Genomic DNA, 27845 nt, shown 5'->3' on the forward strand with positions numbered 1-27845 from the left:
AGGTGCTGAGACCGAAGCGGATGATAAGGCGGGTGGGCGAAGCCTGTGCTCTGCTGGCGCAGGAGAGAATGAACAGTCCGGCAGCCAGCGCTCCGGGGCAGAGGAAGGGGCTGAGAGCGCCACCGGAGGGCTCCCTGGAAGGGCTTCTGAGCAGGCGCAGGAGGGAATGAACCCCTGTGACCCACCGCAAATGGTGCTCCGCGGTGGGGAGAGCCCAGCAGTCCTTTCAGGGAGCGCAGTCCCCTTGGTCAGGTCCCAGGGTAAACAAGGCTGTGACCCGGGGCAGCCGCAAGGGAAGGCCGCCCCCCTGGCCCCTCCCTCGAAAACGGGCCTCAGAGGTCGCTGATGCGGTGGAGACCCACCGAGCCCCCCTTGGTAAACTTGGTCCTAGAAAATGAGTCATGGCAACCACCCCGCTGAGGCCCATCAGTGGGCACCACGCAGGGTCTGCTGCCCCTTGCCTTCCTTGTGGAAGGAACTGGAGGCACCTGCATGCTCCCTGACAAAGGCTTGGCAGGGCTTTGCTTTCTGAAAAGGGGCCGGAGTGGGTCCCCACAGAAAGGAGGGGGCTTGGACTTTGCACGGCAGCGCTGAAGGCAGAGGCCAGCCTCTCCACCAAGTGGGGGGCCAGCAGAGAGCAGAACCTGCACTGGGCATCAAATGGTGGCATGAGAGTAAATCAGTCAATCTGCCTCCAAGGGAAGGGGTGACTCTCAGGCCTGGCTGTTGGGAGCGATCATATTAGGGCAGGGGCAGTAGGCACCACAAATAGGTGGCCCTCTGACGTCTGCATGACCACAAGTCTTGCAGGGTCTGGGCATGATGAGCTATCGTCAGCGTGACCTTCTGGAAGGATGTCGGGATGAGTAATCACACGCAGGGGAAAAGGTCATACACTTTGGGCCCCTTTTTAAGCCTGGAGGGATGAGTTGGTCTCTGACTCTCGCGCGCGCGCGCACGTGTGTGTGTGTGTGTGTGTGTGTGTGTGTGTGTGTGTGTGTGTACTTACTGACTCCATAGATAGACACGGACCTTAGACACGGACCTCTGGGTTTTGTCTGTGTCAGCATAAGGGCTAAGTTAATGTACTGAGGCTCATAATGCATTCTGCACAGACAGACCTCAGTCACGGGGGTCACTCTGTCACACAGTCAAACATTTTGCTTCTTAAGAGAAAATGCTGAGGCCTGAGTCCATGGAAGAAATGGCCGATTCTGCGCCTTTGTGCTTGGCCCCTATGGTTCACTTCTGGTGTCATTTTCAGGCGTGACAATCTGGAGCCATTGCATGGTGACAAAATACGTGGAGCCTGGCACTGACAAGGGTGGGAGTGGGAGCAGAACTAGAGATGGAGAGAATCACGCATCAGAGGGGAGGTGGGGGTTCTGGGGGGAAGAGCAACGCCAGGAGGGGGTCTGAGAAGGCACAGAGGGAACGAGAGAGGGAGGGAATGACGCTACCAGGCACGGACCTGAGACTGTCCCCCTGGGGTGCCACGGGGTGGGCAGCTGGGTCGGATGCCCCCAGCCCCACGCACTCGGCGCCCCACCTGCCAGCCCAGACCTGACAGCACCGGGTCCCTGTGCACCGCACTGGCTGCAGCTCAGGGGTGCAGCGAGGGCCCGGGGGGATGCCCGTGGGTGGGCCGGGCGGGCAAGGTGAAAATAGAGAGCTCCCTTACCTCCTCCGCCTAAAAACCTGTGTGACCAGCGGTGCAATCAGATATGTCTTGTAACTAAAGACTGCTCTGTCACACTGTTTTGGACTGCACCTCCAGCTGGCCTTTAGGAAAGGTGGCACCCTCTAAACAGGTGGTGTTCAGATAAAAACCCAGTAAATTGGCCATTTTTCCTTAGACAATAAAAGGGTCTGATGTAAGCCTGCAGGCTTTGCGGCATATCTGGGCTCTTGATAACAGTCAGCCTTTTCCTGATGGTAAATCTAATTTGTGCTTATTGCAGAAATCCTAGAAAACACAGAAAAATATAAAACAGAAAATAAAAGCTATCCAATATAGTTTTCCCTAAGTAATACTAAAAGACTTTGTAGCTAAACTGTCCAATGCATCATTGCTGACCACACGTGGCTTTGAACCATTGAAATGTGACTTGTCCAAGCTGAGATGTGCCGTGAGTGTAAAATGCACACCAGATTTCAAATACTTAGTAGGGAAAAAAAGGATGTAAAATACCTCATTGATAATTTTTATGTTGGTTACACATTGAAAACAGTCTTTTTTCTGTGACAGGCTACTGTCAGGTATTTTATTAATTTCATCTGCTTAGTGTTACTCTTACAGTGTGGCTATGAGATTCTCAAATTACCTCTGTGGCTCCCATCACATTCCTGGTGGATGGTGCGTCCTATGGATCCAGGAACTCACTCTGTTATACGCTGGAACGTTGCATCAGGAGGGTGAGGGCTGAGGTCCCAGACAGGGAGGCTCACAGTCTGAACCCCAGTGTTGGGTCGGGAAGCCCCGCTGACTTGTTGGTGAGCCCGTGTTTCATTCATGTCTCCTGCAAATTCGGGCTGTCTCCTTGGGCTGGGTGCCTGGGACTGCAGGACACGGTGTCCACCTGTGAGAGGCTGGCAGCCCTGAAGCTTGGCTGCCGGATGGAAGCTCTAGACTTAGCAGAGGCCCTGACACAAAACAGAAGCTGGCACCCAGTCGTGCACACTTGAGGGCACAAACAAATGACCCATGGTGTCCAGGGAGAGGCCTTCCGTGGCCCCACAAAACCCTTGCAGATCTCCTATTCTAGTCCTAGGGTGCCACAGCAAAGTGTCGGGATCTTCCTGCATAGATGCCTGAACTTCGTGGCTGTCCGTGAAGCTCTGGCTTTGTGGATCTCGGGGGAAGCTGATGAGGCCACACTTGTCCAGAGGGTTCGCTCCTGAGTGTGCCAGGCTGCCGCCATCACCTAAGGATGGATCTTTGGAGGAATTAAGGGTCTCATGTATCACTGACCCCAGGGGCAATAATGCAGGCATGAAGCACGTGTGCCCCGACACGCACACAAACGCACACTCATGGAGCACGTGGGGGAAGCGGGCAGTGGGGCTGCCTGCATGAGTCACACATTGTCAGTCGGGCAGGGTCCCAGTCCCACCCCAGCACAGCAGCCAGGGGGCCTCAGCCACCTTCGGCCGGGACCTAGGGCTGTCCTGTCTCTCAGAGGCCCCGGACCCGGGAGTTGGTGCACAGTGGGAAAGGCTCTGCCCCTGGAGTAGTGTAAGCTCAGAGAAAGCTGTGGGGGCTGCGAGTGTTTGTTCTCTCTCGTCACTGCCCAAAGGGAATCACCACCCCTGCGAGTGGAACAGTCTGAGGCTCTGTCATTCTTTCAAGCCCCTGGAAGCAGAATTAAACTGGGAGCGGCTTTCCTTCTGAGAAGCAGGAGTCAGCAGAGCCTGGCTTGGAGTTTCCACAGTGCTGGGCTGGGTGGTCCGGGTTAGCGCAGCCTCTGTGCTAGGGAGGCTATCCCCAGCATCTCCTGTCCCCCCGGGCAGGTGGTGTTTCTGATGCCCAAGCGTCCATCAATGCAGGGGTTAACGCCGTCATCCCCACGGGGTCACTGAGGAGCAGGGAGCCATCTGAGGCTCAGTCTGGACTGCTCCCCAGCCTCCCAAAGAACTCTGAGGAGCTGAGCATGGGGCTGGCGCATAGTAAACACTGTCCCACTGCATGTTCAATAAGTAAACGCAAATGGGGAACTCTACAGTGTGCCAAGCAGGCAGGAAAGTGAAATAAAGCAGAGCATGAGGATGATGGAGCAGAAATGACCTCCAGCGCCTGGATGGAGCCGGGAGCAGGGCCAGCGGAACAGAGATGAGTAATAGCAACTGAGCGGGACAGAAAGGCTTCCGGGAGGAGGTGGCAAGCGGCTGAGCTGGCCAAGCTCTAGCCTACCAGAGCATGTTCTTAGAGTTCTTAGGAATTCTCAGAAGGCAAGCCCAGGGTTAGCAAAACACATGAAGCGTCTGAAAGCCCTTTGATGGAAACAACGCCCATGGTTTCTGTTGGGGAAAAAAATCCCCCAGACAGAACTTCATGCTTTGGCTGTGTTCCAGAACTTTGGGCTGGCGGCTTCCATGCCCGCGGAGGCTCCCTGTCCAGCTGCAGCTCCCTGGCCTCTGCTTTGGGTTTTGACATCATTCGAGGGAAGGAAATGACAGTGGTCCCGCCACCCCGCCCACCTTATCTCAGTTATAAATTAATTCTGCAGGCCAGTCTTCCCCAGGGATAATTACACCCGAGTGCTTTTAGCACATTAGGTCATATACCTGTTTGGTGTTTGGTGCTTTCTCACGTGGGTTGCCCACCACGGGTACTGGAAGGGGGTGTGGAACCAGCGCGGGAGCCGGATAAGGGCTCTGGGCTCCCACAATAGCCCTGAGTCATGAGCGGCTCACTCATTCCATGTTCCTTCCCCAGCCAGGCTGCCCGTGAGTCAGCAGCGTTTATTTAGCACCTCCGAGGACAGGATGGTACACGGAGAAAGCTGAGGGGGCCCTGGCCAGTGCTGGTCCCACCACCATCACTGACTGAGAGCGGACTGGGGGCGTCTGTGTATTTTGTAAACAAGCAAACAAACAAACAAAACCAGTTCTGGGCTCAAGAGATCTAGACTTAAGGCTTAATCTGCCCTCTTGACCTAAGTAGTCATCTCTCTAGGCCTCTGCTCACCCACCTGAGAAACATGGGCCACTAAGATCAGCCCCCTGGAGCCTCAGCATGCAGGCAGGGGGGCCTTGGTCAGCCCAAAAACAGTGGTTGGCAACTGGGGCCAATTTTGCCCCCCAGGGACTTTTTTTTTTTACCAGCAAAAACGGGTTTGTTCAGTAACAACAGAGAACTGCAATCTAGGACATGCAAGCCACAGCAGAACCACAGGCATGTCCCTCCCCAGGGGACATTTGACAACGTCTGGAGACATGTTTGGTTTCCACACTGGGTGGGAGGGTGCTGCTGGTATCTGCCGGGGAGGCCAGGGATGCCCCTAAACACCCTACAGTGTACCGGTTGGCCCCTGGGGCAAAGAATGATCCAGCCCTCTAGGTCCACTGCCCTGCAGAGAGCTCTGCATCAGAGTCGAGCTCTCTGGACCCTCCCGAACCCCAGGCTCGTCAGGGTCAGGCTAGCGAAGGGCCTCTGCCTGGCTTTGCAAAGCCTGGTTTGCTGCTGTCTCACCAAGTGCAGACACCAGGTGATGCTCAGGCATTAGCCGTGGGGCAGGGCTGAGAGCAAGATGCCCTTTCTATGGGCAATAGCAAGCAGGTGAGACCGAGGTCCACCTCTGGAAAGGCCCTGCTGAGCCTCCTCCCTGCACCTCGCCTATCTCATCTCCTGCGTCCCTTGTCACTCTGCACCTGTACTTCTGGTGATTATTAAAATGTCAGCAAAGACATAAATGCCTGGTGGCAGGTGAGGTCACAATGACATGGAAGGGCAACATTGTGGCAAAATATGAAGCCCAAGAGTTCCCATAATAAAGCGCACAGTTAGACCCGCTAGACAAGATTTTGCTAATTCACGAGCAGGGAATTAGTCCTGCTAGTGAAATCTGCCCCTTTGTTTTTTCAGAGTGAGAACCACTGAGTCAAAACACAGAAAATGCAAAATTAATGCAACAGTTGATCTAAAGGGCCTATTTATGAGTAACTAGAGACTCACAGACGAAACGGAATCACAGGGCTCCTGTGTGCTGCCTGAGGCAGGGAACCAGCAATGGGAGGCCATCGCCAGGACCAAAAGGACACTTTGAAGTCCCTCTAACTTGGAATATGTCTCCGTCTCTGAAGAGAAGATTCGCATCCTCTCTCCCGGTTTTAGTTGCTTGTATGACTGGTTGGTCCCCCAGCCCAGGCCACAAGTGGCCTGGGGCTGGAATTGGTCCTTGCTGGCCTGTCCTTTCACCTGCTCATGGAGGCCACCCTGCATGTCCTCTCCACTTGCTGAAGCATTTCCACACTGTCCACCTGGGAGCACTGGGAGAGGAACCAGAGGAGGCAGCATGTAGGGAGCAGGACACAGCTGGGGAGGCTACCGAGGAAGGCTTTGCCGGCCAGCCAAGGCCTTGGAACGGCTGGGGCACCAGAGACAGAAGCAGGAGGTGAGACCCAGCTTCTTGGGCAGAGCCGTAGGGGGCGCTGTCCTGGCAGGAGATTGCAGCTGCCTGCTAAGAGCCTGTCCCCTACTCTGCAGCCCCCAGAATGGCGCAAGCACAAAGTCCCAGAGCATCCCAGGGTCAGCGGTCAAGTGTCCTTCACGAATGTTTGGGAATGCCAATGTACTCAGAATGGAAGAATTATATTTTTACTCTTTTTTTCACAAATTATGCCTTAGATTTCTGCAAGACCTTTGCCACTTGAAAATAAATTTAGAAAGACAGTACATAGGGTTACACAATCTTAGTTGTTTACCAACAAGGATAAGAAAATGAAGTTACGTAATCCTGCGTGTGTGTGTGTGTGTGTGTGTGTGTGTGTGTGTGTGTGTGCGCGCGCGCACACACGCGTCATTCTTCCCAGCCTTGCAGACCTAAACTTTTAGGGTCTCTCTCCAGTATGGCAGAGACCATGAAGGGCTGATTCCAGTGGGGACTTGGTCAGCCTGGTACACCTCTCCAAACCTGCTCCTGCTGTCCAAGGTGCAGACACCGGGTCCTTTAAGGCCACTTAGTGCCCACTGGCAAGGCCAGCCCAAGGATGGAGTAACCTTCCTGCACCTCCCCAAGTTCAAGACATTCACAAACTCGAGACTAAATTGGGGGAGGGGAGTTATGACAATGACAAGATGACAGTAGTAGAAACAATGACCACCACTGCCTGGCCTCCCCGTGTCTGGAGCTGAGCTGCATTCCTACACACTTGGTGCTTACGGGTGACGAGGGAGGCTCGGTGAGGCTAAGGAGACCTGCCTGAGGTCATGGCCTAAGGTGCCACAGCTGGAACCAGACCCCACCCTATTGTCCCCACCCCATCCGATTCCAGAAACCACTCTTGGAACCCTAGCATGCTGATGACATCATGACCCTGGAAGGCAGTTTTATAATCACGTTTGTAGGACCTGAATGTTCCTCAGTGGCCACACCGCAAGCAATTATTAAGCATCAACTGTGAATTATTGAACCCACTGTAAAGTGAGGTGGAGTAAAAGAAGCACTGTAGTTGAGGAACAGACAGGTTCTTGGGCCTGAATGGCTTAGGTGAGAGGCAATCCAGGATGACTTCCTGGAGGAGATGGCATTTGGCTCACACCTTGAAGAACTAACAGGGTTGTAGGGATGCAGAGGAAAGGGAGACTTTATTCTCCCTGGGCAGGGTTGCCGATGTGGCCCAGGGACTAAACCTGAGCGTGGCTGCCCCTGGAGAGCTGTGTCCTCCTTCCTCTTGCAGGGACAGAAGACTAAAAGACATGCCCTGAGGAGCACTACCATGTGCCAGGCCCCTGCCAGTCCTGGAGGAGGGCAACCTACAACTCCGTCCCTCCCTCCGGGAGGCAGCAGAGCCCCGTGCACGGAGTGCCTGTGGCTCTGCACAGTTCCCACTCCCTCCCTTGGCCTCCTATGCCCCCATCCCTCTTTGCAGAATAAGGACCATGCTCTGGGGTAGGATGGGGTGATCTCAGTAAAGGGCTCTGCTCTGCCTGGTCACCCAAGACTAAGCGTTCCAAAGTGGGGCTGCAGGCAGCCTTAGGGTATCCGAGAGACGCCCACTGCCCGGGGGCAGAGGGGGAGACGCACAAGGAGCCAGGGTAGCTGGAGAGAGAAGGCCTGCAGAGAGCAGGGGGGGCTCCCTGGAGGAGGAGGTACGCAGCCACAGGGGGCTCCCAGCGTGAGTGCGCGCGGGGTAGGGCGTCCCCCGCCTCATCTCAGAAGCCTCTCTCCCGTGCGAGGCGACAGGCACAGAAGGGCGACTTTGGGGGACTTTTACTGGAGGTGGGGGCTGCTGGAAGTTTCTGGTGTGAACCCTTGGCCGCCCTCGAAACAATACACGGAGCGTTTTCTCCGGGTTAAAGTGAAACTTGGAGGGGCCCCGCAGGAATGGAAACCTTTCTTTCTGCGTTTAAATTTCTATGGAAAAGCATTTCTATGGAAAATCTGTCCCTGGTGGCCGCCGCCCCTGCCCTAAGCGGACGCAGAGCGCTGCCGTTCTTGAAGGCGGAGGCCGGCGCGCCCGGGCGGCAGGGGGCGCTCGCAGTGGGGGCGGCGGGAGCAGCAGCGGGCGCCTGCGGGGCGGGGGGCAGCCCTGGGGGGCAGCGGGGCGCGCCCGGCGCGGGCCTGTGTGTGCGGAGGGGGGCAGCAGGGGGCGCCCGGCGCGGGCCGGGGCGGCAGGGGCCGGGCGGGGCGGGGCGGGGCGGGAGGCCGGGCCCGGGAGCGCGCGAACGCAGCCGTGTCCGCCTGCAGAGGCCGCCGGGGCCGTGGATGGCGAGGGCGCGCCGCCCGGCGGTCCCGGCGCACAGACGGGCGAGATGAGGGTCCACGAGAAGTACTCGACGCTCCCGGCCGAGGACCGCAGCGTCCACATCATCAACATCTGCGCCATCGAGGACATCGGCTACCTGCCGTCCGAGGGCACGGTGAGTGCGGGCGGCCGCGCCGCGGGAGGGCCGCGCACCTGCGCCGCGCCGGGGACGGAGGCCCGCGGGGCTCGGGGTGTGCGGGGCGCCCACCCGCCGAACGCGCGACCCCGCCGGGCCCCCGGCCCGCTCGCAGCCGCCTCTCCGGTTCCGCGGCTGGGGCCCCGGCGGGGCACTCCCTTCACGCGGATGCGGCAGAACAGCAGGTTGGGGCTGGGGGGCGCCTCGCCGCCGACGGTTGCAGCCTCCACGACCCACCACGCCGCCACCCTTAGGCGACAGCCGCGCCCCTCTGGAGTTCCACCCTCCGGTGTCTTCCTCACCTACCCTGGGCTTGGGGAGGGCGCGGGGCGCGGTCCCCGGCACGGGAGTCCCCAGCAACCCGGGCAGGTGGGCGCCGGTCGGTGGAGACCTCTTCCCGCTGGTCCCTGGCCCCTCCGGGCGTTCGCGCCCAGTCCTAGTGGAAGCCGGGCCGCGTGCGCTGGCGCCAAGCGGGCCACGTGGTTGGGGACCCCTCTCCCCGTTCCCGCGACCCCCAGCACTCTGTCCGGGGCCCGACCCAGAGGTCATAGGGATTCCTGGAGGACAGAATTCATCTGTCGATCTGTCGGCGGCTTGGCTTAAAGTTAGGACAAAGTTTGCAGGAAGGGGGCCGGGCGAGCTGGGGCCCTCGGCCAGGGAGCCTCAGGCAGCTCACCCCAGGAGGGAAAACAGCCTCTTTTCTCGTCCTTCCCGCCGCAGCTGCCAGGGCCGCTCCCAGGCCAGGCCCAGGTCCCAGCCCCTGCTTTGCCCTGACCTAGCTGGGATTGCCTGCCCTGCTGTCTCCCCTTAGGCTGGAGGGCCCCAGCATTCATGGGGTGCCTACCAGGTGGGACTCCCACAGGGCGGGCTCACTGTGTTCCAGGGAAGGCCTCACACCCCCTTGGGTCATACCTGAGCCTCCTGTGAGCACTGGGGACTCCTGGGTAGCTGGGCTTGCACAGAGATGTGGGGAGCACAGGGAAGAGGTTTGGATGGAAAGGGGTCTGCCTGTGATGAACACCCTTGGCATTACAAGCTCAGGGGCCATCAGTTCAACTAACTGTGTGCCTGCTGTGTGCCAGGCCACACTGGGTCCTGGGCACCCACAGAGCGTGAGATGGGAGCCGCGCCCATCTGGGGCTTAAGGAGTGCTCTGATGAATCGCGCCCCAGGACAGTGACAAAGGGTTGTGCCCATTGCAGCAGGCCAGTAGCTGAGCATTAACTCATTCAACTCTTAATGCAGCTGTATGGGGTGGGGGTGGGTACTGCTACTACAGATGAGGAACCTGAGGCTGGGAGGGGACACATGGACCATGCCAAGTCCCCCCACCCACCAGCTGGGAGGAGAGCGAGGAAGGACTGAGGCACGGAGACAGTGGCCATGGACAGGCTGCCCAAGGAATGGACGTTCTGGAGAAGGAGCTAGTTACACCTGTAATGGGGATGGGGTTGGGGCGGAGCTTACAGGTAAAGAAATTGCGTATGTGAAGTCCCAGAGGCGGGAACAGAGGGATACCAATCAAGGGGCCTGAGCCGGTGGTGGCCGCCAGGGAGGTGGAGAGAAATGGACATCCTGGAGGTAGACCAGTTCACCTTGATGATGAACTGGTTGTAAAATAAGAAATGGAGCCCTAAACAAATGGCCCCTGGGCTCTGGAGTTTTAGTTCAGGGACCTGTGGCTTATCTGGGTTGGGAAATGATGGCTTTCCCAAGCCCTGGCGAGGACCACAAAGTCCGCAAAGACTGGGCCCTTCATTCAAGTCTTCACAGCCCAGAAACACGCAGCCAAGCCCAGATGAGACACTGACTCTCACTCTGCACACACCTCTCACCGTCAGCAGGTTTCAGGTATTGTGGGATTGGAGGGCTGTGAATCAGGGACACTGACTGTGGACACTGACCGCAGGAATGAGAGATGGCCAAGCAGTGTCCTGCTGGTGAAATGGCCACAGACAGGCCGGAAGCTGCTGCTCTAGGAGCTAGGGGCCTGTCTGTGAAGGGCCAGGAGACTGACAAGGAGCGCCTCCAAGGGCATCCCCAGCACAGCTCAAGCTGGTAATTACCTTGAGTCACCCAGTGAAGGCAGCTCTGTGCATGCAAAGGCCAGAGAACGTGGGCTGCGTTTCAGGAAGTGCCTCTCCGGGTCCCAGACATGTATCCCATATGTGCAGTGTCTCCGTACTTCAAATTGGCCGGCAGAGCGAGCCCATCCCAGGCAAGCTGCTGTTCCCAGCTTGTGTCTCTGTACCTCAGCTTCCCTGTCATTGCCAAGTTCAAGGGTGGAAGTCACTTCTTTGTTTCTGTACAAAGAGGTCTAAGAAATGACTCAAAGCCAGAGGTTAGGTTGGCTGCAATTCATTTCATTAACTTTTTTCCGTGTTAATGTTTAGGTGTTTCTTCTTTCTTCCTTCAAACTGACAGCTGTCAGTGGCCCCAGGTCTGTGTGCCCAGACAAGCCCAGCCACCCCGAGAGAAGCACCTGACGCTAGTGCCTGCGAGATAAGAGCGCTTCCCTGTTTACCTGCCACTGGGGTGATCTGGTTATAGATAACCACGTTTGCCCCACAATGATAAATCAATACATGTGTCAGTGACTTAATTAAAAACCTCTTTGAAATACAGATGAAGCTTAAAAGTGATGTTCCCCATGGATGTGAATTTCAAAGAGTCCCAGAACCGAAAGAAATCTGGCAGGTCACTGATTCCAGTTTCCCCATTTTTGGAAAAAGTTAGTGTGGCACTTAGACATGCTCTGCCTTCGTGACTTCACACAAATGTGTGAGTTCTGCTTCTAGGGCTCCACCTTCAGGGAGGAAGCCCAGTGACCAAATGCAGGTCCCCGTGTAGCATCCAGGATGTGAGCACAGGCACCCAGTCCATCTGCTACCCTTATCTTGGAGTGTGGAGAGGCTGGTGTGGGACAGGGGACTCCTGCCGAGAGGGGACCTTTGTCCCCTGACACTGTCCCACGTAACCTAGGGGAGCTGTTTCTCTTCCACCCTCTTTCTGTCCTCCTCTGGGAAGCTCCTTCCAGGAGTGTCTCCCCCAAATACTCCAGGAAACCTGTGGAATGCTTTCAGACCTCCCATCATACTTGGACCTCGCAGAAAGCTGTGACCTCAGGCAAGGAGAGGTTTTGTCCCCACCTTGCAACTGGAAGACCCGAGGCTCAGAGGGGGGCAGTGCTGTGCTCAGGCTGCTGGCCCCGGCTGGGTCTCAGCTGCCGTGTCCTCCGTCTGGTGGCCCTCCCAGTTACTGTGCAGAACCCAAGCCTCCCATTCATTCACCTGCAGACATTATTTCATTCTGTTAGCCATAAATGCAGCGCCCGCCATTTAAGACATGAACAAGAAACCCCTCACCCTCGACAGTGGTGTGTGGAGAGGTCACCCACCTCCTTTCTCAAGGATATGGGAGGGAGAACATTGTGAAGTTTTCCCAAGCCTTTGGGTTGGGAAGTCCTGCGCCAAGTCTAACCCATACCCCTGCCACGGCAAGTTACACCTTTGCCTTTTTGTCCTGTCCTGCACAAGAACAGCATCCACTCCATTGCCCACACAGCCACTACGGCAGCCTCTGCGGTGCCCACGGTGCAGTGACCTCCCCAGGTCCCGCTGAGCCCATGCAGAGTGTAGTGGGAAGACGGCCCACACTTCCTGCGTATTCAGGTAGGACCATCCCACTTTACAAGACGAGTACGCAGACAGGTGAAGCCGCTTGCCAGGGTCACACACCAGGGGCAGCCCGGGGGAGGGTCCGGGACTCACACCTGTGCGTCGGGCTGCCTATTGCTGCCCACGGCCCATCCAGCTCCCTTTGGTAACTTTTTAAAATCTGGGTTCGGCACTGCCACCATCTTTCACTCGCGGTCCAGTTTGACCAGGAGATTATTTTCCCGTGTCCTCCCCTACTTGTTTATTTGTGCTTCTGTCTTAATTCCAAACCAGAGCCAACTTCTATTGAGAGGTCCTCATAGGTCAGGCCCCGTTGCAGTGACCTGTTGAGGGAAGTCCTGTTTTATGAGGGACTCTGATTAGTCTCCTGGCCCCCACTTTATAAAGAGGATCCTGAGGGACGAGGAGATTATTTTGTGTGCCTGGGTTAACACAACTGGGAGCGTCAGGGCTGGGCTGACGCCCACCCTCGGTCAGGCCTCTGTGCTGTGCTCCCCCAGGTGGGAGGGATGTTTCTGTGCTGCCCGAGACTGTCAGGCCTTGAGGGCCCTCGATCAGGCCCCAGGGGGCAGCTGCTGATGCTCAATCTTGAACCTGGAGGCCTCCTCCTGTCTCCTGTTGGTGGGGAGTCGTTGGCCGCTCCCTCGGTTAATTTCCCTGCTCTCACATTGGATGAGGTCACTCTGAACTTCCCCTTCTCTGAGGGTTTATTGGTCCACTTTGTTCAGTGTTAGTTGCTTTCTGGCCACTCAGGGGTGTTTATGGGGCCCCCACCAGGCCCTGAACTCGCCGTGTGTAGCAGGTTCTGGTGCTAGTGTTAAGGACAGTCCCTGGCCAGGACCCTGCCGCGGCCTTGGGGGCTCCTGTGAGTACATGGTTCTGAGGCAGTCGCAGGGCAGGAGACCTCCACTGGCCGGAGGGGTGAGGAACCTCCAGAGCATGGAAGGTGGGGGGATTTGTCCCGGGCAGGGCCAGCTGTGACAGAGGAGGCAGGGAGCAGCACGTGCAGAGGCACAGGGGAGGGGGTGACCTGACTCCAGTGGGGGGGAGAAGCTGGGGCCGGTGGGGCAGGAGAGAAGGGTGAGCGGTCGGCCCTTGGGAGCTATAAACAGAGGACCACAGTTCCCCTTTCAGAAAATGGGGAGAAGCCAAGCACCTGGAGGGCCCAGGAGGCTGGCAGCCTGTAGGTGCACCGGCCCCCACCACCCTGCAGACCACGGGTCCACCATGGTCAGACCACCTGCCACGTTCTTGCCCGGCTGGCAGTGTGTTCGTTCCCCGAGTGCCCACAGGCCCCCAGGAATTACAGAGTCTGCCCAGCATGGGGGTTCTTTCTTCCAGTTAATCCTGGCCAAAGCTGGGAAGCTGATATTACCCTCCCATTTACAGAGGTGGACACTGAGGCCCCCCGCACTGACCCATACCTGCCCCATGCGGACCTTACCTGCTGGTCCCAGGAGAGTGGGGCAGAAGCCAGGCCCAGCTGATGGCTGCACCCTCCCTGTGTGCTTTAGTGCTGGAAGCAGAGCAGACCACTGGGGGTCAACCAGCAGGAATTTGGTCCCTAGGGCCACCCCCTAGTGGGGCGTCAGGGGCCAACTGCTTCAACCATGTGAGTTCAACCTCCTCCAGGTCCAGTGGGCCTATTACAGGGCCCCCTCCTCGGCCCGGTCCCAGAGGACGTGCCCCTGTTACTACTGGGAGACAGAGCGCCCGGGGCGTGCAGATGGACTTCAAGGCCGAGCTCGGCCTCCTGCCTGCCTTGTAACCTCGGGTGGTCCTTACCTACTATACCTCTGTTTCCCTCTGAGAAATTAAGGAGAACAACTAAAAATAAGGAGAACAACTCTTTCCCCACCTCCTGCAGCATTAACCCACAGAAGATGCCGGAGCCTTCCCCGGTGCTGCCCTGGGCTGGGCCTGGCCTGGGCCTCCCTCCCACCCTGCCCCCTGGGCCCTCCAAGAGCTGTCTGCCTAGGAAAGGATGGTCCTGGCCCCTGAGCTCCCAGCCGTCGCTGGAATGTAGACCTGCGGGAGCAGGCCAGCTGGGCATCCACGCTGGGTCGGGTCCTGTGCAGGCTGCCAAGTTGGCGCTGGACCCTGTGGATTGAAGTCTGTTGCTTGTGTCCAGCCTCCCGCCAGCTGTAGTTGCTGGCCGTGCACTATCAGGCTCAGGCTGTGAGCAATGCCCAGAGTCCAGCAGGCAGCATCCTGGGGCCAGCCCGACAGCCTGAGCCTCAGGGGCATGAGCCCACCCTCACTAACCAGGAGTGGACCCTCCTGCCTCCCTCCCCTGCAGCGAGCACCCGCTTTGTTCCTGTCCCTCCCCTCCATCCCTTGCCCATAATGCCCAAAAGCTTGGAGAGATCCTGACCACAGGGGATCCCCCGCCATCCAGGTGTCCTTGCTGTAGTCTTGGCTAACAGCTGGCCGGTCCTGCTGCCCCCTGACCGGCGCCCAGCCGTGGGCCCAGGTGCGGCAGGGAGCTGTCCAGCTGGGAGGTCAGGTGCAGGGCACGAAGCTCAGCTCTGAGGCCTGTCAGGTGTTGCTCATTAGACTGCGCCCCAGCAGACTTCATTTATCTTCTCGTGTTTACGGAGACCGGCTTGCTGACTAGCCTGTCTGCCCTCAGTCATCAGCAGGAGCTCTAGAAATTCGGGTTGGCTTTCCCAGCAGCCACGCATCATTGCATCTACATGGAGTTCTTGACTTTCAATTCGCTGTCCCATGTCTATCCTTATGCTTCAGGTAGATAAGGACACAGAGGCAGGGCCACCTCTGCAGTGACCCTCTTGGCAGCCCTCCCTGCCCACCTCCCTGACCTTCCCTCTGGTCCCCAAGACCACCTCCACATACTGAGCCCACATGCTCGACTTGGGGTCTGCTTTTGGAAGAATCCAACTAACACAGTGAGTGCCTGGCCTTGGGCCACATGGCTGGTTAGTGGCAGAGCTGGCACCAGAACCGGGCCAGGAGAGGGCCGTTGTGGGCCTGTGGCCACCTGGACGAGATGCTGCCACGTGCGTTGGCCATCAGAGGTTGAGATTTGCTTTTGCGGAACCCGAGCCCGCCTCTGCACTGCTGGGGACCTGTAGGCGTGCATGAAGAGCACGTCCTGGGGGACTGGGCTCAGGGCTTTTACTGCCGCCTTCCAGCCTGCTCTCATTCCAGACCAGCAGCCTTCTGTGTGGTGAGTGTCCAGCTTGGCAGCCTCGTGTGTGATTAGCAGTGAACGCGTCCCCCTAGAAGTCAGCTCTGTGAGGACCGGGCCTGGCCGCAGTGTCGGGGCTCCTGCAGGCGCTCAGTAGGCCTTTGCTGAATGAGCAAGGGAGCATGTGGTTGCAGCAGCTGGGTTTGCAGCCTTCTGCCCTCTGGAGGCCCATCCTGAACAGCTTGACAGCGGGCCGGTGTCTGTCTTCTCCCCTCAGCTGCTGAACTCCTTGTCCGTGGACCCTGATGCCGCATGCAAGCACGGCCTGTACTTCTGCGATGGCAGGCGCAAAGTGGACTACATCCTGGTGTACCACCACAAGAGACCCTCTGGCAGCAGGACGCTGGCCAGGAGGGGCCAGCAGGGGGACGCCACGCTGGTGGCCCGCAGCGGCAAGCAGGACCAGCCCCTGCCCGGGAAGGGGGCCCTGGTGGGCGCGGGTGAGCCCGAGCCCCCGATGGACTACCACGAGGATGACAAGCGCTTCCGCCGAGAGGAGTACGAGGGCAACCTCCTGGAGGCAGGCCTGGAGCTGGAGCGGGACGAGGACGTAACTATGCCCTGGGCGCACTGGGAAGGGCAGTGGGCCGTGCGGCTTGTCCCGGAGGGCGTGCGGGAGGCGACCTTCTGGCCCTAGGCTGTTCGCGGAGCGGAGAGGGCCCTGAAGCCACTGCTGGCCGTTGGGGTGGGGTGAAAGCTGCTTCCCGGAGGCTTTGGGTAGCCCCAGCTGCTCTGGGGGAGGGGCTGGCCTCAGTGATGACCTTCGGGGTCAGGATACTTCCTGCTCTGGTCAGTCCTTTCCTGGGAAGCTGTGCCCGTCCGGAGGGCTGGGGGCCAGAGCTCTCCGAGGAGGTGTCTTGGTGACTGGCCTTGGCCCTTCTCGGGGCTCAGCTTCTCGGTGTGTGTGTGCTGGGCCCTGGGGCTCTGGAATCTCCTGCCCAGGATGCTGTCTCCTGGAGCCCCTCCCCCAGGCAAAGCCTGGGAATTTTCTAAGGGAAAGCTTTCTGGGGAGAGAAAAGGGCAATGCACCTGGCATGTGGGGATTCCGTGGTGGCAGAAGGCAGGGCAGTGGTGCTGGGGAAGGGCCTGGCAGTCCTGGGGGTGTTTGCTGGCGCTCCCCCTGCACCCCCTGGGCTCTGTAACCTCCCTGTGCCTGCAGGGGAGGCTTCCTTCCATTTGGTGACAGGCCCATAGCCTTTAGAGGGGTCACTGTGCAGATTAACCAAGAGTCAGCAAAAGTCTACCGCGTGTGAAGAGCAGAGCCAGTGAGCTAACCTAGGGAGCCGCGAGTCAACCAAGGACGTTTGAAATAGAAGTTGGTTTCAGTTCGCTGTTTCACTAATGAGAACCCCAGTGGCCCTGCATATCGAGCACTTTGGGTCTGGTGATAAGGATGCCTCTGGGAGACTTAGACCAGCGACTTAGCCAGTCAGAGAGCTGGGACGTGAGCTCTGTTTCATGACAGGTCCATAGCACTGCCCCTGAGAGCAACTAAAAATGCTCATCGGGGCCTCTCTCTGCCGTGACCCAGTGGTCGGGGGATCTGGTGTTCCACACGAAGCATCTCTTGGGTAACGTCCACCTCAGAGGTTGGCGGCCAGGCAGTGCTGGTGAGTTCTGCAGCAGGCATGCCTCCCGCTGGAGTTGCAAGGGTGTGTGAGGGGCCTTACACAGTTCTGGTATCAGGGAGCAACAGTTGGACCCCAGCAGGATCGCAGAGCGCCTGCCTCGGGGCAGCGGCTGCCGGCAGGCGTGTGCCGGCCCCTCCCTGGCTCAGACCCGGGCGGGCCGGGGCTGCTCGGAGGAGAGGAGCGGTCGGCTTTTTGCCAGAACAATACCACCACTATGCAGACTTGACTTCAACATGTCACTTTCTAACTGGAGAAGCAGACGGGCTCCGTCAGAGGCAGGAGAGGCCGGAGGGAGGCCTCTCCCAGGAGCTGGGCGTGCAGGGCCGTGATGCTGGGCTCCGGGCTCTGTGCACCTTGTCTCTTCACTGGGGGGTCCACTCCCTGTCCTGGTCATTCTTCCCCGTCGACAACTTTAAAGCCTTGTGTTTAAAAGGGCCCCGCAAGGCCTGGTGATTCACACTGACCCTGGCCAGATCCCAGACCCTGTCTCGTTTGCAAGACACGGAGCTGCTTAGGCCTCAGTTTCCCAGTCTGTAAAGTGGAGATGACAATTGTCATCATTTTCATCACTGGGTCATCTTGTGTAACGTGCTAGCTTGGAGTCTGGCACGTGGCAGCTTCTTACTGGCTGATATTGATTAAATCCCATATTATTGCTCATGTGAACGCGGGAAGAGCAGTGCCCGGAGGGAGAAGAGAGCCTTCCCAACCCAGTGAACTGCCGTGTCACACATACTCCTTTTTAAACTTTGTATTCTCTATGTGACTTTGGAATGAAAAGCAAATATAAAGACACTGGTTGCTGTCAACCAAAATGTCACTGATAATTTGGATCTGCAGCTGCAAGAGGCTTTACAGGGTTGATTTGGGCTGTTTTCAGATGCTAGTGTTACTATGGTGTAGACAGGCAGTTCAGGCCTTCAGAGCAGCTGAAGCCAGGTTCACACTGTCCCCCTGCTGGGGTCTCAGAGCATAAGCTGTCGGTTGCACGGGCCCTGTGATTCCCAAGCTCTCACCTGAGCTGAAGGAGGCCCCAGGCCCCCAGGAAAGGCCTTCCCCTGCCGCTGCCTGTGGTTCTCACCTGCCCTCGCCAAGCCAGGAGGAACCGGAGTCTGTGAAAGGCCGCTGGGGCGCACGCAGCCCTGGAGGGGCGTGCGGGCCTCTGCCAGCCTGATCAGCAGAGAGCCGTGGGTGCATTTATTTCAGGGGTGACGCCCTGCTAATGAATCGCTCCCAGGAGTGTGCTCGGGTCACAAGGAGCAGAAGCGTTTGCAGTTTTGAAAATAAGGTAGCCTCCAAATCAACCAGCTGCACAGGCTTTACTGAAGCACATCAGGGCTTCTGTGCACTTCCCCAGGGAGGAAAGTCCACGGGACCCACCAGGTACGCCGACGCTCCGTGACCCCGAAGACGAGGAATCGTGGCCGTGAAGCCGGGTTTCTCAAGCCCGGCACTGTTGGCTTTGGGTATTGAGTGGCATCCTGGCCAGTAGCACCCCCAATTCGTGACAACCCAAAATGTCCCTAGACCTTCTGAGATGTCCCCACGGGACAGCTTGGCCCTGGTAGAGAAACCCTGCTAAGGCTGGACAGGGAGGCAGAGGGAGAGGGGTGGGGCGGGACAGGAAGGCTCCCTGCACGGAGCAGGGCCCCTCCCACTGTCTGCCGGCGTGCCTTCAGCGGCCATGACCAGGCCATCGCGTGGAGGGCGCCAGGGCTCCGGTGTGCTCTCCCCGAGTGGCCGACCGGTGTGGGGTGCTGGACAGCTCGTGGGTGGGGCGGCTCTGAGCCCACCACTGGGGCCCTATGTGCCTGCCTTTCTCCTGGGACCGGAGGTTTATTGTTGTGGAAACATCCTGGGATGGCCTGGCTGATGGCACAGGGGGCCGCTTCTTAGGGACACAGAACAGTCAGTGCCCTGGGGCTGCATAACAAAGGACCACGTGTCAGGGTCAGGGGGTTTAAAGCAACACAAACTGACTCTCTCAGTCCTGGAGGCCAGAATCAGCAGTCAGGGTGTCGAGGGCCATGCTTCCCTGAAGGTTTGGAGGGGCCGGGGGGCGGGAGGGGGGTCCTTCCTGCCTCTTCCAGCTTCCGGCAGCTCCTACACTCCTGGGCGCGGCCCCTCCCTCCAGCCCCTTCCTCGTCATCACGTGCCTACTCCTCTGGGTATCTGTGTTGCTCCTCTTCTGATAACACAGTCTTTCTGTTTAGGGTCCCTAATCCTGTATGACCTTGTCTTATATCTGGAAAGACTCAAATAAGGTCTCATTTTGAGGTTCTGGGCGTGAGGACATGGACACCTTTGGGGAGGCCCAGCTTGCCCCACTGCAGCAGCTGAGACTACCGGGGCATCCCAGGAGCTGGGCGGCTAGCACAGGTTGCCTAGAGGTACTGGCAGTGGGTGAGGGAGGCGTGGTTCACGGCTGGGGGCAGGTCAGGGAGGCGGTCTGGGCGTGCAGCCTCGGCCTGGCTGCCTCAGTGCAGGGCCCACCACGTACACAGGAATCCCAAGGGGGTCTTTTCAAAATGCAGGCGCTGAGTCAGTAGGTCTCAGTAGGACCTGGGACTGTTTCTAACCTGCTACCAGGGCACATGCCAACCCTGGGTCATGATTTGAGGTGTAAGGAACGTACAGCCTTTTCCCCTGGGGCCAGCAGAAGCGTCCCCAGAGGTGGGCCCTCTGTCTACTGTTCAGCGCCCAGAGGTGGCCCCAGCTAGACGCTGGCCCTGGCTACCCTGGGCTGAGGGCCCACAAGGCGGGGGAACGACGGGTCTCACAGTAGCGTGTTGGCAGAGGCAGCCCTGGACAGCACGCATGAGAGGAAATGACGGGGAGAAAAAAGGTCGTGGGGCAGGAGGCCCAGGCCTTTCTTCTCAAGGAGAGCCTCTCTGCCCCCCTCTCCCCCTCATTTCCTCGCCCTCCCACAGCAGGGGGTCAGCTTCCAGGGTCCCCACCGCACGGACGTGAGCGGCTTGTGGCCAGCAGTTGCCTTGCATCTGAAACCCATCAGCATTTTTTAAGTCCTGCCTCAAAGGCTGGGCGTTATTTGCGTCCGTGGGTCCTTGCCAAGAAGGCCACACACCACCGGGCTGTGTGTGCCGGGGCGGCGGGGCCCACACGGCCCCGAGGGTGAGCCTGCCCCGGCTCTGGTGGCATTGCCCAGCTGCGGACATGCTGCGGCCCGATTGCCCTCGTGCTGCTGCAGGGCTCCCCTTTGTGCCCCGGGCTGCCGTTCCCGGCGCCCCCCTTCCCCGGAGCTGGGGCGGTCCTGTGGCATCGTCCCCCGACTCTTGTTACTGCAAACGTTCTCTTGAAAGTGCGGGACAGGGCAGAGAATGGGAGCTGCCTGCAGCCCTCCGGTGCATGGGTGTGGACGCGGCCCCCGAGCTCCCAGGGCCGGCCGGGACCCTACTGGCCCCTTCCTGGCCGAGCAACCTCGACTCGGTTTCCCACCTGTGAAATGGGGGTGGCGGTACGAGGCGGCCCTGTGGTCCTCCCCCCAGGCTGCAGCCTCCTTCCTGCCCGACGGAACTCAGAAAGGCAAGCCTGGAAAGGGAAAGGTGCCCTGCATGTGGAGATGCCCCAGGAGATGGGGGCAGGATGGGCGGGGTGGCCCGTGATCACATGTCATGGAGGGGGACTCATTTCCTTCCCTTCGCAGCCAAGGCCTTGCAGATGGAGGCAGGTGTCTGGAGGGTGCTGGGCTTGGCCCTCAGCACTGGAGGGCAGCGAGCCTCCTCACAGCCCCAGGCAGTGGGTGGGGGCGCCACGACGAGGAACCTGAGGTCTAATGCCAACATGTGCATATATGAGAGCAAATGAGCAGCAGATGTTCTCAGGGGGACTTGGCAGTTTGGAGGCAAACCCCCATCCTTCCCATGTGGGTGCCCGAACCCCACCATAAGTAGCTGGTGCAGGAATCAGACCCCCCATTACAGACAGAAAGAAAGGGACTGAGGCTTTGGAAGACACAGGGAGGAGACCAGGGCCACCAGGCTGGTCCTGGGCAGGATTAGCCCTCAAACCTGGGTTCTGGCTTCTAACCTTGTGTTTTTTACCTGGAACCATGCAATCTGACCCAGCCCCCAACCTCACTCCAGGCTGAGCGCCTCCCCTGCGGGCCTCTCCCGCATGGGATGTTAGGAACCCCTAGGCTAGGCCTGAAGCTGTCATTTCTCTACTTGTTCACAATTCTACCATTACACATTCATTTCTTTGGTCCTAAAGGTTTTGTGTCTCTTGAGCCTTCTGATGAGGCTTTTGTACATCCCTTCTGACTTCACTTCTTTTGGAAAGTGTTCTTTGGTCCTAAAGGTTTTGTGTCTCTTGAGCCTTCTGATGAGGCTTTTGTACATCCCTTCTGACTTCACTTCTTTTGGAAAGTGAATTCTGGACATTCTTTGTAAAGCCAAGTCTTTAAAGTGCCCCGCCAGGGTCCCAGGTGTCTGGGGTAAAATCCCTGTGGCTCTGGCCAGGTGGGGTGCCAGGCCAGGTGGCGTGCCAGACTCGGAATTCTGCTAGCTGGCTATTAACCCTTTGGCCGCTTGAAATAGTCCACAGCTGGAGTATTTACACCATGGACATTGGCAAACGCCACAGCTACATGAGGGACCATTTCTGTCCTTTCTGGAGAGCAGGGTTCCCACCTTACCAGCACCCCCTGTCCTGCCTGGACAAGTCTGCCTTTCTGTGGAGGGGGTGGGTATTTTCAAACCTGTCTGCTGAGTTTTAATTCTCCTTATGACACTGTTTTATTTCTGGAAGTTCTGTTTGGTTTTTTTCCAAGTTGACTGTGTCATTTTTAATAGTTTCCGGTCTTTTGCAAAACCTTTCTGTGGTGAGGCTTATTCCCTTAAAGAGGTAAGTGTGGCTGATTCATTATCCTCTAACCCTTTCAGCCTCCCAAGGCTGAGGGTCCCTTCTGCTGCTTGTCCCCAGGTCCTGGTGGCCTGGCTCACACATCCGCTGGACGCTGCCCTTACACAGCCATAGGGAGGAAGGTCCCTTACGCACTGTCTGCTGGGGGCTTGCATCTGTCACACATCTCAGGGCATTATCGACGGAATCACCTTGAACAGAGGTCATGCGCTGAGGTCCCAGACCCACGGGGGCCATGGCCTTTGGAGGCCAGAACTTCTTGGTGGTTTTTACACTGTGTTCTCCCCTGTTCTGCTCTCACCAGGATGGCGCTTCCTGCAACTCCCTGGGCTTGGCGGAGGGCTGCCCTTTGTGGAGGTCTCCTGTTAGACTCCCCGTGTTGGGAGGGCCTGGGGCTTAAACTCCAACCCCCACTCCGACCCTAGTGGCCACCAGGGTAGCTGTCCTGGGCACCTCCTGGTCGGGGCCTGGTCACTCATCCGGGCCAGGCAGTAGCCTACTTTCACCTCATAAACAATTTTAAGGGTATTTCACTTTATTTTATTTTACTTTTTTGTCCACCATTTTTTATTGTTTTCTGCCAACGGGTGGCTCTGAGCCACCTACCTGCCTATCATAGATTCAAGACTGTGAGTGAATATTTTCTGCCGATTTACTTATTGTTTATTCCTTTGAGACACGGGGCCTCGGGACCAGACCCTGTGCAGACGGCTGAGGGAAGGGACCCCCCCGCCCAGTCCCTGCACGTTCTCGGCCTCCCCCAGGCTCTGTACTCATTGGGTCCGGGGCTCACTTTGGACGAGTCTGGGCAGCGCTGTGACCATGTAGAGGTCATGGTTTCACCAGTGCATGGTGCCATCTAGGGAATGAGGCTCCACGCCCAGCAGCTGGGAGCCTTTCTGGGGCCCTCGGGCAGGAGCAACATCCAGGCGGGCCCCAGGGCAGAGCTCCAGGCCCTCCCGCACCCTCAGCCTTGGGTGTGAAGGCGGGCACCCAGCACCTGCCGGAAGGTCGGGAGAGCACCGTGTGAGCCTCCGGCCACCCTTGGCTGGCATACGGTGGGTGCCCGGCAGGGACCGGCCCCGGCCTTCCCCACTCACTCAGTAACTACCAGAAGCACCTCCCCCATGCCGGGGACACATCAGCCACATCCGTGCGGGTCGCCAGTGCCAACGGGAAGAGCAGCCAGAGGCCAGTGCCGCCTGACCATAAGGGACTGACGGGGGCGTGGTGCGGGCGCCCCCGCCTTGCAGGCCTGTTTGGTGTGGAGCTCAAGAGCCCTTCTTGGACCTCCCACTGCTGGGGGTGGGGGTGTTCCCCTGGGCAGCAGCTGAGAGCAGGAATGAGCCGAGGGCCCGTGGCAGTCGGGTGCAGCCTGACCCCCTCCTGGGCCTCCCCAGGAGACTGCGCTCAGGGAGGGCCTCCGGGGCCCTGCTCGTGCACCGTGCCTGCGGCCCCCACCTGACCGCAGCCGGCTAGAGTCATGCGCACGGGGCCCTTCTGGGGAGGCCCTCCCAGTGGCACCGGGACCCTGAGATCCTTAAGTCCCTGATTTCAGGACTAGGCATCTACAGTAAAGGTGTCCTGTGGGGCGGTGTGGGGTGAGCAGGTAGTGCCTGGAGCCCACAACCTGTCCTTACGGATGCAAACCTTCCAGCAGCTTCCAAGCCTGCGCGTCAGTCACCGTAGGCGATAGTGAACAGGTGGTGGAAGCACATGGCCAAGCGTGGGGACTGACACCCCCGGGACCTGCAGAGGGGGTCCCTCCGTGTACTCGACCCTGTAAGTCCCCTGTGGGAATGTTTGTTTGTTTCGTGCTTTCTTCCTTCAGGAAGCACCAGGAGCAGTTCTGGTGGGCTCAGAGTTCTGTGAGTTGGGCTCAGAGTTGGCCGAGACATATTTGGTGTGTGCCGGGAGAGCTCCTGAACCAAGGCAGGCACCCTTGCCACCCCCTCCCACCCCCTCTGGCTCTGAGCCACATCGGTGCCCCTGACCCTGTCCCTTCACAGCCTGGAGGCCTGGCCAGGTTGGGCCCTCCCTGCCCCAAGCCTGGACGGGTCTGCGGCCTCTGGGTTCCCCAGTACAGGAGCCAGGGTGAGGACAGAACTCATGCTCTGGGGCATCTGGCCTGGGCAGGAGGGCCCAGCTGTCTCCGTGGTTTCCCCCCACCCCCCGGGGCAGGCTGCAGGCAGGCCAGTCACTGAGTTCTACATCATCCCAAATGTGTTCTTTCCCAACTGGTCCCACGACCCCTCTCCCAAATGCTGCCAGATGTTTGCCTGGAAGGGACCCCATTGCTCACGTAAACAGGAGCATGTTTTCCCAGGGAAGCCGGCCGCAGTCGTCAGCCCCTTGACCACCATCGAGGGAAATCTCCATGGACTCGGGAGAATATATTTTGGGTCTTTGCGTGCGGGAGAGCCATGCACAGAAATAAACCTGTAATGGGAAGAGACGGACTCTGCCCCACGTGGGCTGTAGATGGCCACTTCTCCCGGCTTACAGGGGTGCGCATGAGTCCCCAGGCCTGCACCGCTGTCTCTCCGGTCCCATGCCCTCCAGGGCTCCTGGGGCAGGGAGGCAGCTTCAATCTTGGTGGCTGAAGGCGCCTGTGCACGTAGGCAGGCGTGGTCTCTGCTGCCTCTCGGCCAGGGACAGGAGCAGAGGTAATGGCCCCTTACTGTACTGACCTCTCCTGCCAGCTGGGGGACCGGGCAGGGGTGCAAAGAGCACCAGGGGCTCCCCCAACAAGAGCTGCTTAGACAGGGTCCTTGAGTGAAGCCCTGTGGGGCTCTGAGCAGCAGCTCAGTGGGGAGCATAGCGGGCCGAGTGGCAGCCCTCAGGAGCTGTGTCCACCTGGACCCTGCTAATGGGACCTTATTTAGAAGGAGGGTCTTTGTGGATGTAAGTAAGTTAAGGATCTCTGAACGGTCCTCCTGGGTTAAGGTGGGCCCTAAATCCAGTGACTGGTGTCTTTGGAAGACAAAGGAGGGGGCATTTGACTCAGAGACACACAGGGGAGGGGCCCTGTGAAGAGGGGGCAGAGGCTGAGGGATGTGGCCGCCAGCCCAGGATGCCTGGGGCCCCAGAAGCTGGGAGAGGCGCGAAGGACCCTCCCCTGGGGCCGCCTTGATTTAGGGCTTCTGACTCAGACTGTGAGAGAGGCATTTGTGTTGTTACAGCGGCCCGGTCGCGCCTCTGACGGGCTTGCGTGGGGCGCACAGCTGCACCTCCGTTTCCTCCACTCCCAAGTGAGCGTGTGCTGGGACAGCCTCCCAGGCTTGTTGTGTAGGCCCAGGGCAGGAAGGGCGGACTGGCCCACGAGTGCTCAGAGGGCCTCAGCCTCCTCAGCACCAGCGTCACTATAACTGCTGTCTGGTTGTTGGCCTTCATGCGCTCCCGACAAGCATGAACACTGTGGGGCTGACCCAGAGGCTCTGCCCACTGGACCCAGCCAGGGGGGCATGCGCAGAGGCTGTCCTCCGTTCCTGTGAGCATCACTGTCAGCTGAGGGGTGCATTTGGCCCTCAGCTTGAAGAGTCTTTCTCTTAAAATCCATCCCCACGTGACTTTGGCTCAGTTGCTTTGTGCCAGAGCCCTGCAGTGAGCTGGTGTGCCGTGGGGCCTCCCAGGCTGGGGCGTGATGGGACCGAGAGGCAAGCAGCAGGCCCCACTTGCCCTGGCCGCACATCCCTGTGCGGCGCCCCCTCCCTCCGGGGCCCGGCTCCCACTCAGCTCTTCACACCTGGACTGTGGAGACAGGAGGTGGGGGGGCCTGGGGGCCAGCTGGGCCCATGCCCCTGGGATCCCTGGAGGAGCCCAGGGGGCTGCGGACCCCGCTGCTGTAGGGTGCTCTGGCTCAGGGAGGCGTCGTGTGTCCTTGCTTTTTGTTCTGACGACGTCAATGCCACGGGGAACCCCCCAGTTACCTTGGAGTAATGGGAAAGTGTGTTGATGTCGCACATGCCTTTTGTGGGTGATCCATTACCTCATGGACACCGTCCAGTTGGCAAGGGGAGTCTCCTAAATTTCGAATTCAAGAGGGAATAGAGAAAGATAGTCACTGGGGGCACTGCGGGACTCGTGCGTGCGTGAGTGAGGACTCAGGGCCCCCGTGTGAATATGAGCCCCACACCTACTGGCTGCAAGATGCTGGCCCCACCTTTTCTTCCTCCATGACTCTACTGAGGAGCAGGCGCCAAATGTAACGTGTGGGACATAGTGACCTGAGGTACATGCATGTTCGATGATCGCACCAAGTGGAGAAAATTAACAGCCACCGCCTCCGAGCAGCCTCCTTTGTTTGTGTGTCTGGGGAGAATTCGTGAGACCTACTCAAATGATTTTAAGTGCATCACCCAGTTATAGGGGCTGCAGGCGCCCATGGCACATCGACCTTGGCAGTGACCTTCCTGAAGCTGGAGGTCGAGCCCTTTGCCTCCGTCTCCCCATTGGCACCCCCCAACCCTTGGCAACTGCCGTTCTATGCTTTGTTTCTATGAAATCGGCCTTTTTAAGTTTTAGATTCCCCATATGAGTGGTACCAGACCAGACTTGTCTTTCTCTGTGTGGCTTCGTTCACTAGGCATAATGGCCCCCAGGTCAGTCCATGTTGTCACCAAGGGCAGGCTTTCCTTTCTCATGGCTGAATAATATTCCCTTGTACGTGTGCACCGTTGTCTTCTTTATCCTGGTTCATCTGTCCATGGACACCTGAGTTGTTTGCATTGTGAATGACGCTGCAGTGAACACGGGGGTGCACGTGTCTTCCTGAGGTCCAGGTTTCATTTCCTTTGGGCACACACCCGGGGGTGGGACTGCTGGGTCATGTGGTTGTTCCATTTAATTTGGGGGGAACCTCGGCAAGACTTAATCCCTCCAAGCCTCGGTGTCCCCGTCTGTGAAGGGGGCAGCGTCACGTTGTCCTCACTGAGCTGCCTGAGAAGGTTGATGGGGTGCGTCACACTTGAACTCGGGCGTGCCCTTGGGCCCCTGCAGCAGGCCGACCACTCACATTAGGATGAAGGCAGTACAGACGCAGGGAACCCAGGGAATCAGCAGGGCACAGGCGGAGGTGTGGCTGGACTCCGCACAGGGAAGGTGCCCGGCGGGGGTGCGTCCTCGCCGCCGCCGGCTCGCCCCTGCTCGAGTCTGGGTTCTCTGTCGCAAAAGGTCCTCTTGTGTGGCCTGGCTGTTAGGGGGGCCCCCAGCTGACCCCCTGAAAACTTCCCAGGTGTTTTGGAGTCTGGGACCTCCCCCCAAACCCTCCATGAGATCTGGGGGGAGCCCATTTAACCCCCAAGCTTCCTTGGGCCACCTGCAGGGAGTCCCTGGGAGGTGCTGGGTGATGGCAGCCAGGGGCCGCGGCTGCCCGGTGAGCTGCAGCTGTGCCCAGAGGCGGAAAGGGTTTTCACCAGTGCCCACCCGCCCTGACCGAGAACTGCTCTCTTCTTTCTAGACCAAGATGCACGGGGTTGGATTTGTGAAGATCCACGCGCCCTGGAGTGTGCTGTGCCGAGAGGCGGAGTTTTTGAAACTGAAGATGCCAACAAAGAAGGTTGGTGCCAACATCTCTGCCCCAAAGGTAGACCCCCATGCCCGAGTGCCACACAGGTGCCCGGTGGGAAAGCATGATTGTGATGGTCTGAGTTGTGAAAGGCTGAGTGGGCATCAGGCCCACCCTGGGAGGGGTCTCCAGAGACCCAGGGGGTGGTACAGGCTGAGGAACCCCAGGACCTTAGTGAAGTGCAGACAGGATTCAACCTCCCTCTCTGGTTGTTCACTCTTGTGGAACCTCAGCTAATTCAACAGACTCACTGTAACTACATTTCCTAGCTTGCTGG

General features: G+C 58.7%; 1 protein-coding gene across 12 annotated transcripts in view; it reads left to right on the top strand.

Moving 5' to 3' along the window:
• ANO1 (anoctamin 1) overlaps positions 1-27845 on the top strand; it is a 155512-nt gene that overhangs the window by 66078 nt on the left and 61589 nt on the right. For 10 of the 12 annotated variants that reach the window (XM_037011412.2, XM_073217271.1, XM_073217266.1 and 7 more), the window contains exons 2-4: positions 8409-8581; positions 15708-16040; positions 27461-27559. In XM_037011412.2, coding sequence (XP_036867307.2) covers positions 8409-8581; positions 15708-16040; positions 27461-27559 — 605 coding nt within the window. Of the gene's footprint in view, positions 1-8408; positions 8582-15707; positions 16041-19232; positions 19512-27460; positions 27560-27845 lie in introns of those variants that run through there. The other 2 variants (XM_037011416.2, XM_073217274.1) reach the window with 2 other exon arrangements.

The sequence above is a fragment of the Manis javanica genome, chromosome 11, assembly GCF_040802235.1.
Source record: "Manis javanica isolate MJ-LG chromosome 11, MJ_LKY, whole genome shotgun sequence".
NCBI lineage: Eukaryota > Metazoa > Chordata > Mammalia > Pholidota > Manidae > Manis > Manis javanica.